Source organism: Ovis aries, chromosome 1, assembly GCF_016772045.2.
Source record: "Ovis aries strain OAR_USU_Benz2616 breed Rambouillet chromosome 1, ARS-UI_Ramb_v3.0, whole genome shotgun sequence".
NCBI lineage: Eukaryota > Metazoa > Chordata > Mammalia > Artiodactyla > Bovidae > Ovis > Ovis aries.
The window spans coordinates 166,275,131-166,287,540 of NC_056054.1; the positions used below are offsets into that span (position 1 = coordinate 166,275,131).

General features: G+C 38.1%; 1 protein-coding gene across 50 annotated transcripts in view; it reads right to left on the bottom strand.

Moving 5' to 3' along the window:
- The window catches only part of ABI3BP (ABI family member 3 binding protein), a 293,296-nt gene that overhangs the window by 199,171 nt on the left and 81,715 nt on the right, over window positions 1-12,410 (bottom strand). For all 50 annotated transcript variants that reach the window (XM_060416671.1, XM_012188960.4, XM_060416802.1 and 47 more), the window contains exon 2: window positions 9,466-9,645. In XM_060416671.1, the coding sequence (XP_060272654.1) occupies window positions 9,466-9,645 (180 nt within the window). The remainder of the gene's footprint in view (window positions 1-9,465; window positions 9,646-12,410) is intronic.

Sequence of the window (12,410 nt, forward strand, 5' to 3'; positions counted from 1 at the left end):
ATAAAAACAAATAGTTTATTAAGAATAATGGTCAAAGAGAATGCTTAGCCTCTAGGATATTCATGGAGAGAGACAAAAATATTGACTTCCTTGGACAGATATGGCCTTGTAGAGAGTAGGGCAGTAGGGCTTCACAGATGGGCAACTCACTAAACAAAGATGGTGATGGTGACAGTGGAATGGGTAGAAAAGAACAAGTTTTGTGGACATAGCAACTACTTCACAGATGTTAACTCATTTAAATCTTAATGAGCCTTAAGGATCTAATGGCTCCTTCCATGATGCAAGACGTTTCTGCTTACTGTTGATAGTGTTAGCTGCTCAGTTGTGTCCAACTCTTTGTGACACCATGGACTGTAGACTGCCAGGTTCCTCTCCATGTCCATGGAATTCTCCAGACAAGAATACTAGAGTGGGTTGCCATTTCCTTCTACAGGGTATCATCCTGCCCCAGGGATCGAACCCTCGTCTCCTGCATTACAGGCAGATTCATTAATGTCTGAGACATCAGGGAAGCCCTTACTGTTTAAAGAACATTCTAATAAATAAAGAGCATTATAGAAGAAACAAATCAGGTTCTTATGTAGATTTTCCACTGTAGAACAACAGATAAAATTACAGTGCTTCCGAGCTCAGGTTCTCAAACCAGACTTCCTGAGTTCAAACACTGGTGCCATTTACCAGCTTTGACACATTTGGAAGTTTACTTGAAGCTCTTAGAGATTCACTTTCCTTATGTGTAACAAAGGACACTAATACTTACTCCTCCACAGCTATCATATCCCTCATCTGCATTTTGGGACTATCTTATATTCACTGCTGTTGCTATTCCGTGCTCTCTGCTCAAGTTTCTTGCTAACTCTCTAAGGATTCTGCCAGAGAAGATAGGAACTGAGATGGTTTCAATGACAGACAGTGTATCTTTTCCTCTGGTTAGTTTACCTTGCTCCTTTCACTAGCTATTTTTCAGCTTAATTAAGTCCTTAAATGGTTCCTTCAGTTATTTTCAAACTCCAGCTACTTTTCTTCAGTGAATCCACCATCAACTTTCTGATGGCACTTTCCACAATAAATATTCACTTCTTTTTTGTCATTCAGTTCAGTTCCAGTTCAGTTCAGTTGCTTAGTCGTATCCAACTCTCTGTGACCCCATGAATCGCAACATGCCAGGCCTCCCTGTCCATCACCAACTCCCGGAGTTCACGCAGAGTCGCGTCCATTGAGTCAGTGATGCCATCCAGCCATCTCATCCTCTGTTGTCCCCTTCTCCTCCTGCCCTGAATCCCTCCCAGCATCAGAGTCTTTTCCAATGAGTCAACTCTTCACATGAGGTGGCCAAAGTACTGGAGTTTCAGCTTTATCATCATTCCTTCCAAAGAAATGCCATGGTTGATCTCCTTTAGAATGGACTGATTGGATCTCCTTGCAGTCCAAGGGACTCTCAAGAGTCTTCTCCAACACCACAGTTCGAAAGCATCAATTCTTCAGTGCTCAGCCTTCTTCACAGTCCAGCTCTCACATCCATACATGACTACTCATTAGAAAAGACTCTGATGCTGGGAGGGATTGGGAGCAGGAGGAGAAGAGGATGACCGAGGATGAGATGGCTGGATGGCATCATGGACTCGATCGACGTGAGTCTGAGTGAACCCCGGGAGATGGTGATGGACAGGGAGGCCTGGCGTGCTGCGATTCATGGGGTCGCCAAGAGTCGGACACGACTGAACTGAACTGACTAGACGGACCTTAGTCGGCAAAGTAATGTCTCTGCTTTTGAATATACTATCTAGGTTGGTCATAACTTTTCTTCCAAGGGGTAAGTGTCTTTTAATTTCATGGCTGCAGTCACCATCTGCAGTGATTTTGGAGCCCCCAAAAATAAAGTCTGACACTATTTCCACTGTTTCCCCATCTATTTCCCATAGAGTGATGGGACCACATGCCATGATCTTCATTTTCTGAACGTTGAGCTTTAAGCCAACTTTTTCACTCTCCTCTTACTTTCATCAAGAGGCTTTTTAGTTCCTCTGCACTTTCTGCCATTAGGTAGTATTTATCCTTCCATATAATGAATAGTAGCAATCTCTATTATTTTGTATTTCATCCCACTTCCATAAAAATGAATAGACCACATGCTAGTATTTTTATACAGAGAAAAAAAGACAACTGAAGTTCTAATGGTTGCAATGATGACAGAAAATTGTGCATATGTTTTTGCTTTCTATACAAATGTAAAAATTAAGGGTAAAACTTGTAAGGGTGTTAATATCTACAGGAATATAAATTACACATATAAACATATAATTGATATTCATACCTGAACCACTGTAAATAAATTTTATTCAAAAACTTAAACAAAAATTTCCCCAGTGAAATAAAAGCAAGAAAGAAATGTCAAAATAAGGAACTGATGGTTAAATTTTGACCTGAACTTAAGATAAAACTACCATCAGTTAAAGTAAACGAAACAGGGTTCGGCTCTTAATTTTATCTATATTTAGTAAGACAGGTCAAAATTCTTTCTACTTTCCTGCTTAAAATTGCTTTCTTAGAGTAAGACAGATTAGAACATTGAAATCTTGGAATACCAAATCCTTTCAACTGTATCTTGTGAGGATTTACCTTCTCCTTAAGAGGCCACAGTTGTGAAACTCTTGAGAGTTACCTGAGGACTCTGCTCAAAGTCACTGAATAGGAACTCCCCCCAGTAATGACTAAAAGATGACCTGACTATGGAAGACAGTCACGTGTGCTCCAAGTGTTCTGAGTCTTAGATTTTGCTGCCTATTGTGTTTCTCCATTTGGGGATTTATCCCTTCCAAGGAAACACTTAGTTGCAGTTAAACGGATGAGTATGGTTACTTCTTTTAAGTCACTGACAGTCTGCTAAAGCAATCTACCCCAGAGATCTTACACAAAGCTCAAAAAGCTTAAGTAAATTATCCAAGACCACTCAGTTTGTTATAACAGCAACCGACAATTATAAACAATTATAAAACATACCTCCTCTTTATGTTCAGTTCAGTTGCTCAGTCGCGTCCGACTCTTTGCAACCCCATGAATTGCAGCATGCCAGGCTTCCCTGTCCATCACCAATTCTGAAGTATTCATAACGTATTTTATAGATGAAAAAAATGAACTGAGACAAGTTAAGTGGCCTACCCAGAACTACTCCAAAGTAAGTAACTGGGTTAAGTTTGAACCCAGGTCTGTCTCACTGAAAACATACTTATTCTTTCCCCAAATCATGCTGCCTCTCCAGGCAGAGGAGAATCTTTTCTTAAATGCAGATGTTAGCATTCTGATGCAGGCTCCTTCCAAGGCAGAGTGTCTTAGCACATGCACCCTGGCACAGGAATAACTCTGAGGGGCTACAGGCAAGACTGTGAGTCTGAGCATGAAAAGCGCATTCTCTTTAGGGCAGTTAATGTAAGGGTTAGCAGCTGTGAGAATAGCGGGGGTTAAGAAATTTGCCCTCAAATCCTTTTGGAGTCCTAACACCTAGTTGAAAGAAATCCTTTAATCAGAATTCCTAGTAGTGATAAATACATGATTTTTTTTTTTCCAATTTGCAGTAAGGATACTGAAATAACTCCTTAACCTGCTCTTCAAGATTGATGGAATATAACTTTTTCCTTGCCAGCTGACACTGATTAACATATTTTCAGAGGTCAAGAGAACATTATAAAGTATGAGTCTATAAAGATTCAACGTCAAAATATTCTCATTTTTGGACACTTGCAAAATTACCAACAGCTGAACACAAAAGTAACAAAGCGAAAACTGGATATGTAAGCCAGAATGAGAGCATTGATGATGTGGGAAAAAAGGATATGGGAACCTCAGATCTATTATATGAGAATCATGTTTTACCACATCATTGCAAGACTCAAAGCCAGTAATAGTTATTAATATTCATCTGGGAAAATACTCCTTTTTCTTCTGCTCCAATTAGTCTACAAAAATCTTAGAAGATCCTACAACAGTACAAGTTTTACAGAAGTTTCATAAATAGCAAAAGGGAATTTTTTTAATGTTTTTTAGTTTTACATATAAGACCAGAACATTACTTTGAAAATACCTCTGTCAATACTAAATACATATTAAAATAAAAGTAGAAATGGTTAAAATGATTATTTAGTCCACATATCATTCAATGTTAACTTCAATATTTCTGAAAAATCAACCATTTCTCATTTCAGTGGTGAGATCTTAAACACTTCAAGAAGTGGAATGGGGCAGACAAAATGGCATGTAATATTTGTTTTGAAAACAAGTAAGTTACAATGTTTGGGTATAGTTTGGTGCAACTGAGGAAATACTACTATCCTCTTACAGAATAAAGTAAGAAGAAGGGATGTAAGTGGTGCTTTTTTTACACAAAGAAATAAAAATTCTTTGCTCGTGCAACTTGCACCCAAGGGATTTCAACTCATCTCTATGATCATGAATTTACTAACACGCCCACAGCACATCTGTGAAAAATAGACTTCATTACTGTTTTACAGATGAGCAGAATTGAGAAAGATCATACCCTAAACTGGTAGCAGAAAGGGAATAGAGACACAAATTTCAAACATACAGTTTGTGCCATGGAGAATAATGGCCCTCCAGGATTGCCCACATCCTCCTCTCCAGAACCTGTGAATATCTTAGGTTACATGATAAAGGAGAATTAGGGTTGCAGGTACAATGAAGAATGTAGATCCATTTAAAATATGGAGAGTAGCCTAGATTATCCAGGTGGGCTCAATATAATCATAAGGATCCTTAAAAGTGGAAGGAGGCCAAAGAGATCAGAGCAATGTGGTGTGAGCAATGCTTGACCCAATGTTGCTGGATTTTTTTAATTGTAGTAGATTTAGAATATTATATTAGTTTCAAGTGTACAGCACAGTAATTCAGTATTTTTAAACATTATACTCCATTAAAAGTTATTATAATATGATGGTTATACTTCCCTTGCTGTATAATACATATTTGTTGCTTTTCTATTTTATACATAATAGTTTGTATCTCCTAATTCCTTGCCCCTTCCCCATTCCCTTTCCCTATTGGTAACCACTCAGTTCAATTCAGTTCAGTCGCTCAGTCGTTTCCGACTCTTTGTGACCCCATGAATTGCAGCACGCCAGGCCTCCCTGTCCATCAACAACTCCCAGAGTTCACTCAAATTCATGTCCATCGAGTCAGTGATGCCATCCAGCCATCTCATCCTCTGTCGTCCCCTTTTCCTCCTGCCCCCAATCCCTCCCAGCATCAGAGTCTTTTCTAATGAGTCAACTCTTTGCATGAGGTGGCCAAAGTACTGGAGTTTCAGCTTCAGCATCATTCCTTCCAAAGAACACCCAGGGCTAATCTCCTTCAGAATGGACTGGTTGGATCTCCTGGCAGTCCACGGGACTCCCCCCCCACTAATAGGGAACAAACCACTAGTTTGTTCTCTGTTTCTGTGAATCTGTTTCTGTTTTGTTTATGTATTCATTTGTATCATATTTTTAGATTTAAAGGTAGAAAAGGAATGTGGGCCCCTCTAGAAACTGCAAAAACAGAAACAGATTTTCCCTTCAGAGCCTCCAGAAGGGAATGCAGCCCTTGCCACAACCTTGACTTTAGCCAAGAGAGACCCACGTTGGGCTTCTCACATATAGAACTGTGCATGTGCTCAGTCATGGCCGTCTCTTTGTAACCCCATGGGCTGCAGCCCACCAGGCTCCTCTGTCCATGGGATTCTCCAGGCAAGATTACTGGAGTGGGTTGCCATGTCCTCCCCCAGGGGATCTCCCCAACCCAGGGATCAAACCCAAGTCTCTTACATCTCCTGCTTTGGCAAATGGGTTCTTTGCCACTTGGAAAGCCCAGATGTTCCTTAACTGCCCACAAAATACATGAATCCACCACTGACCTGGCAGACGGTGCCAGAAACCTCTTCTGCAAAGGCTTCCCTGGTGGCTCAGATGGTAAAGAATCTGCCTGTAATGCTGGAGACCCAGGTTTGATCCCTGGGTCGAGAAGATCCACTGGAGAAGGGAATGGTAACCCACTCCAGTATTCTTGCCTGGAGAATTTCATGGGCAGAGGAGCCTGACAGGTTACATCCATGGGGTCGCAAAGAGTTGGACACGACTAATACTGCACTACTACTACTAGGATGGGAAAGAATTCATTTGCCAGCTGTAGAAAGAGACAAAAAAATATCTAAAGAGTTTCCCAACAGTGCTTCACATCAGAAGTCACTACTCCCAGGTAGATGTACCTTACATAAATATAACGTAATTAATCTGTGATGTTTTAAGCCACCCAAGTTTGTGGTAATTTGTTACAGTGGCAGTTGAAAACTAGTATGCAGATACTTAACCATTTATGAGCCATTAATAGAACCATAATCATTAAAAAAAGACTATAAGCAACTTAAGCAACCAGATAATAACATTTAATTCAGAAATGCAAGTCTGTTTCAAAGTAATAAAAACAGAAGCACACAGATTCCTTGGCATAAAGAAATATGGAAAAGTAAAATCTAAGAATGTTTTTTCATCTTCCACCAGCATACTAGAAGAGAAAGAAAATAAACGAAAAGAACATATCAATCTAAAGGATAAATTAAGAGTTTTTAAAATGCTGCTTAGAATAGCCTTCCAGGAGAAGTTTGGGAATCACTATGCTTAAAGATCTTTAAGAAACACAGTGATGTTTTATATACCTGGATGGCTTAGTTATGTACTAGCCCGATGACAGGAGCCTAGACTAGACAGTCTCTCATAGCCTCCTCCAGCCTAAATATGCTACACAGACTTGACTCTGTTCAGATTTCAGTGCCACAAATATTTATTGCCTGTCTACTCAATGTAGGTCATTCTGGTATGAATAACCAAAGAAAAAGACATTAACTTTAAAAGTTCACAGTTTAATAGTGAACCAAGGTTAAACAATCAACCATATTTAAATGACACTGAGAATAACTGTAAGGGATGGATAAGTGAAATAATGATTAAAAATTGTTAAATATCTTACAAATCAATAAAAATAACTAATGCATTCTTACTGATTATAAAACAAACAACAGTATCATTGGTCAACATTGCAGATTTCCAGGCATCAATTTATTACAATGAGAATTTGTCTTGTATTTCCTAAACACTGTATAAGGAAAGTGAAAAAGTAAATAAAAGAAAATTCTTCTTTAATATAGAATTTCAGTTAAAAAATGCAAAAGGAATTATAGAATTAGATTCTTTCTAAAATGTAAAATTGTCACTTTACAACCTCTGTATAAAACAATGGACCTGGGCCTTGACCATCAATAGATGCTAAAACCATTAAGTGAAAATTTGATGATGAATTTTATAATGGCAGGGTCAGGCTGAGGTCACCTAAACATAACAAACAGTATTAACATTACTAAGTATGACACCAGCCATTATATACCTCTTTTGTGAGTTGTTAGGAAATAATACCACCTATAATGTATTCTTTTCTGAGAATGCTTAACCCAAATCTAATACAGCCTCCAAATCAAAATAGCTTTCACAGGAAATACCAGGATAGAGGAACCAGTTCAAAAATACATGGAAGCAGCCAGGTAAATACAGAATGTGGACCAGAATATATAATCAAATTTCTCCAGCAAATCAATGACATTTAAAGAGAGAAGGGAGAGAGGGCTGTTATACAATAAAAGAGACTTATGATATGGTAACAGTCAAACCTAACATGTAGGCCATATAGGATCCTGATTAAAAAAAGAAACAGCTCAAAGAGGGCATTTTTAAAGATGACCAGAGAACTTTAAATATGGACTAGGCATAAAACAATATAATCAGGTTATTGTTATAATATGATAAAAGTAAGACATTATTAAAAATATCTTTATCTGTTAGAGATGCACATTGAAGTGCTTAAAGACTATACAAATATAATATTTAGCTATGCTTTAAAATACCTATATGAGCAAATATGAGGAATACATGGAAAGAGATGAGCAAAAGAGTGACAATATTCAAGTTGCAACATTATACGCAAGAGTCATTATAGGTTTCTTTCTTCTTAAATGTTTGAATTTTTTCATAATAAGAAGTTTTAAGAGTTGAAACAAATAAAAGGGTACCTATTCCACTTGACCATCCCTCATTATTGAATAAATAAAAGCTTGAAATATTTGTGCTAGAAATTTTCTTTATAGTTTTCTACATATATTTTTCATTAGCAATCTGACTTCTGTCACTTTAAGATAGGATGCCTTTTGCCTCATAAGGATGTGTATTATTAACCAAATTTTCAATCTATATAACTAAGGATAAAAATTATGATAAATAAAATGTTATTTCTAATGCTCAATAAATAAAGGGACAGTATATCTGTTTCTGTTTGTATAGGAATACATGTATAGCTCCCAGCCACTTTTTATATTAATAGTAAAGAGTGAATATGTTGAAGGAATATTTGCAAATTTTCAAATTCCTTATGGTTTATATGATCAAGATTAATGTTTTTACCCTTGTCAAAGGGCCTAATTCTCAAATTTTGTGGGGTAACAAACTGATGTGTTTGCTTTTAACGTGCTTATCTTGTGCAAAATTTAGCATAGGCATTTATAGCTAATAATGTTACTCTCTTGCCTAATTTTTAAAGTACAAGAGAGACTTATCTATGAGAACCTCTCTGTGAGAAAGAGCTCTTGGGAAAAACTGATTGATCTTTAACTTCGCTGCATATAGATCTGGTATATAGTAATTCATATTACAGGATTAAACTTCAAAGTCTATGGAAAAGCTATTTAGCAATAATTGTAGCAGTAGAACAAAATACAAACCTAATCTTAGTCTGTTCAGGAAGACTTTGACAGCATTCTAAATTGAGGATTCCTTTTTTTTTTTTTTTAATTATCCTTTAAAATGTTTCGTTTGCAAATCTGGAGAAGGCTTGACAGTGCTCACATCCTCAAATTACATTTAATGTGATTAAAATATTTTTAAAGATTTAAAATGTTATAACACAAATACAAGCTTTAACCTTTTGTCTGAAATATTCTAAAGTTTAATGTAATAGTAATGCTTTGTCTTTTCTTTTTAAAGGTAGCATGTCATGCAGAGACACCCAGAAAGCTGAAGTTGATATTTTCTACCAGAAGAAAGTAAAGACACAGCAGGAAGGAAAATTAATCCACATAAACAAGCTATGTTACAGAGATTTAAGCCCAGTTATTTTAACTATTTTTTCCCTATGCAAGCTTAGTTATATGGTCAGGAATTGTAGGTATAAGGGCAATGATTATTTCTGCAGTATTACATACTTTTTGATGTAAAGAATTGTGCTACGGGTTACAAGAATTTTAATGTTTTGTATTTATGGCATTTGGTTCAACTAAGGATATAGAAAAAAAAATGATGCTTCAGGATTTATGTATCATGTAACACGCATTACCTGTTACCTCTTCTTTCTATGCCTGAAACCCAAACATCTTACCGACTATGGCCTCAGTGTATTTCCCTTCGGCAGGAAGAGGGAAGTACTGGTTTGGTGATAAGTTACTGCCATATCCCAGGAGAAAACCTTCCAGTTTTACATTAGGACTTGGACGCAGGAACTTCAAGAGGATGGAGTCACTTGTGGTGTTGATGTGGACCTTCAGGTTTGGCCTTTTACCTGGAGATGGGAATGAAAATATCGGTGGCTGTTACTTCACCTCTTTAGCATCCCAAGACAAATTTGGAGCAAAGGTCAGTGGCGAGAGGCGTAGGTACTGGAAAGCGTGATATCTAATGACTAAGGATAACAGCGCACCCACCTAAACAGCTAAAGCACAGGTAGTTTTGAGACCCAAATAAGCAGACAATAACAAATGAAACAGTCTAGAATACAAAGTAGGCTTCTCTGGTGGCTCAGTCGGTAAAGAATCTGCCTGCAATGCTGGAGACCAGGGTTTGATCCCTGGGTTGGGAAGATCCCCTGGAGGAGGAAATGGCAACCCCCTCCAGTATTCTTGCCTGGAGAATCCTACGGACAGAGGAACCTGGCGGGCTACAGTCCGTGGGGTTGCGATAGTTGTACACGACTGACTCAGCCACCACCACCAGAATACCAAGTACTGTCTGGTAAAAAGGATCTGAAATTTCTTACTGGTAAATTGAATTACCACACTTTGAAATCCCCAGCCCCTCAGTGCTGGTCTCTAGCTGTAACCCCAAAGGACTTGGTGATTAATAGAGTTGGAAAGGGAGGGATGTACATAAGATTTGGTTTAGGGATAACTGAGATGGTGGAGTAGATTTTCTAAAAGAAGCAGGGTAGAGAGAAAAGATGATTAGTTCTGTTTGGAACTAATTGCTGGGTCAGTGAGACAACTACATGGAAACGTCCAACAGTAAGGTGATTAAGAGTGATGCTCAGAAAGGGGGCCCAGATCCATCTGAGTGTCATTATTTTATAAATGATCACTGGATGAACTTCCCTTGAGAGACTGCAGAGTAAGGAAAGAAACCCCATATTTTCAAGGCAGTCTTATTATTATTTTGTAACTATGAAGCAACAGGGACAGTCATACTAACCAAAGGTCTTGACCAAACAGTAAGGAAACAGCACTGTTTTTTGTCTTTGGGGCCAGAAGTGGGTTCAAACCACTTCTGCCACATACTGACCATGGTGCCTCTGGCTGATCACTAACCTGCGCTTCTCTTGTTTCCTGATTTATAAATTATGGATAATGGATAATGATGTCTACTTTGACAGATTGCTGACAAAGGTTAGTGCAAATGGCATTATCTTAAAGCTGATACACAGTAATTGGTCAGTAATTGGTTACTTAATCAGGTCCATCCAGAACTTTTTAGCCACAGTTTAGAAGTTCATAAAAAGGCTTTGTTAAGTTTTTGTAAGTTCATGTCAAACGAATTTGGCAACAAAATTCAATCTGAACTGTTATGAAGCCACATAGTCCTTTAATCTCACTGTACAGTCGTGGGATATAAAACAAACATTGTTGGTTTACAACCATACATTAGTTTCTGCTGTACCACAATGTGAATCAGTTACACACAGACATACGCACTCTTTTTAGATTCCCTCCCCACTTAGGTCACCTCAGAGCATTCAGTAGAGTTCCTTGTGCTATACAGTAGGTTCTCACCAGTTATCTGTTTTATATACAGTAGTGTGTATACGTCAATTCCAGCCTCCCAATTCATCCCACCCTCGCTTTCTCTCTTGGCAACTATATGTTTGTTTTCCACTTCTGTGTCTCTGCTTCGCTTTGCAAATAAGTTCATCTGTACTATTTTTCTAGATTCTAATTGTAGACATTTTAATCCTATGATTAAATGTGCTTAATTAAAGGGTGCTGATCAAGACCCCACCGAAGAGGTTACTTAATACACAGTCTAGGCATCCTAGTACAATACCAAAATCCAAAGATTTTTCTGAATTCCAAAGCATGTCTGACTCTGAGAGTTTTAGATAAGAGATTGTGGACCTCAATTATTTTCTTTCATTGTTTCACTGGGATTTTACATTTTTAAAATACTTTACCTATTGGGAAGACTGTATTTACTTAGCTAATAACTCACAGTCCATTTCTCATTAATCAGAGATTTGTATGTATACCAGTTAGCACTCTAAATACCATGGGTTTCCTGAATCCATCACACTAAATTTACATTACTCCACTCAAAAATCATCCTGAGCCACCTCAGTATAGCCACACAGGAGCCTTCCATCAGGCCTTTGAAGAAATGAAAACAGCCCCCTCTTGGAGACCAACCAGGCTGTGGGAACCACTCTTACTTCAGTAGCTGGTACTGCTATATCCAGGTATGTATATAGTACTTTGTACTCCACCAAAATTTGATGAAATTTCTATGGTTTCTTGGTTCTCTGATCGCTATTCCTACATTTGCAGCAAAACTGAAACCCAGAGATATTGAGTGGCTTATCCAAAAGTCTGAGGAAGACTCATCCCCAGCTCACCTCATCCAGTTCTCTTTACTACACAAGTGACAGGGTAGCCACACCTCCATCACTCAGCTGGCTAAGTGCAGGGTCAAAACCGCAACTTAAGTTCTCACTGGGCTGGATTTTCTGCTCTCAGTTTTTTGTTTTTTTGTTTTGTTTTGTTTTTTAATCGAAGGAAAACTGCTTTACAGTATTGTGTTGGTTTCTACCAAATAGCAACATGAATCAACCACAGCTATATCTATGTTCCCTCCCTCTTGAAACTTCCTCCCACCTCCCTCTCCATCCCACCCCTCTAGGTTGTTACAGAGCCCCAATTTGAGTTCCCTGAGTCATACAGCAAATTCCTAATGGCTATCTATTTTACATATAATAATGTATGCTTCCATGCTCTCATTTTTGCTAAGAATTTTGTCACGCATGACTCAGTTGAGTACAGAGTAGCTAATCCCCATACTATAATG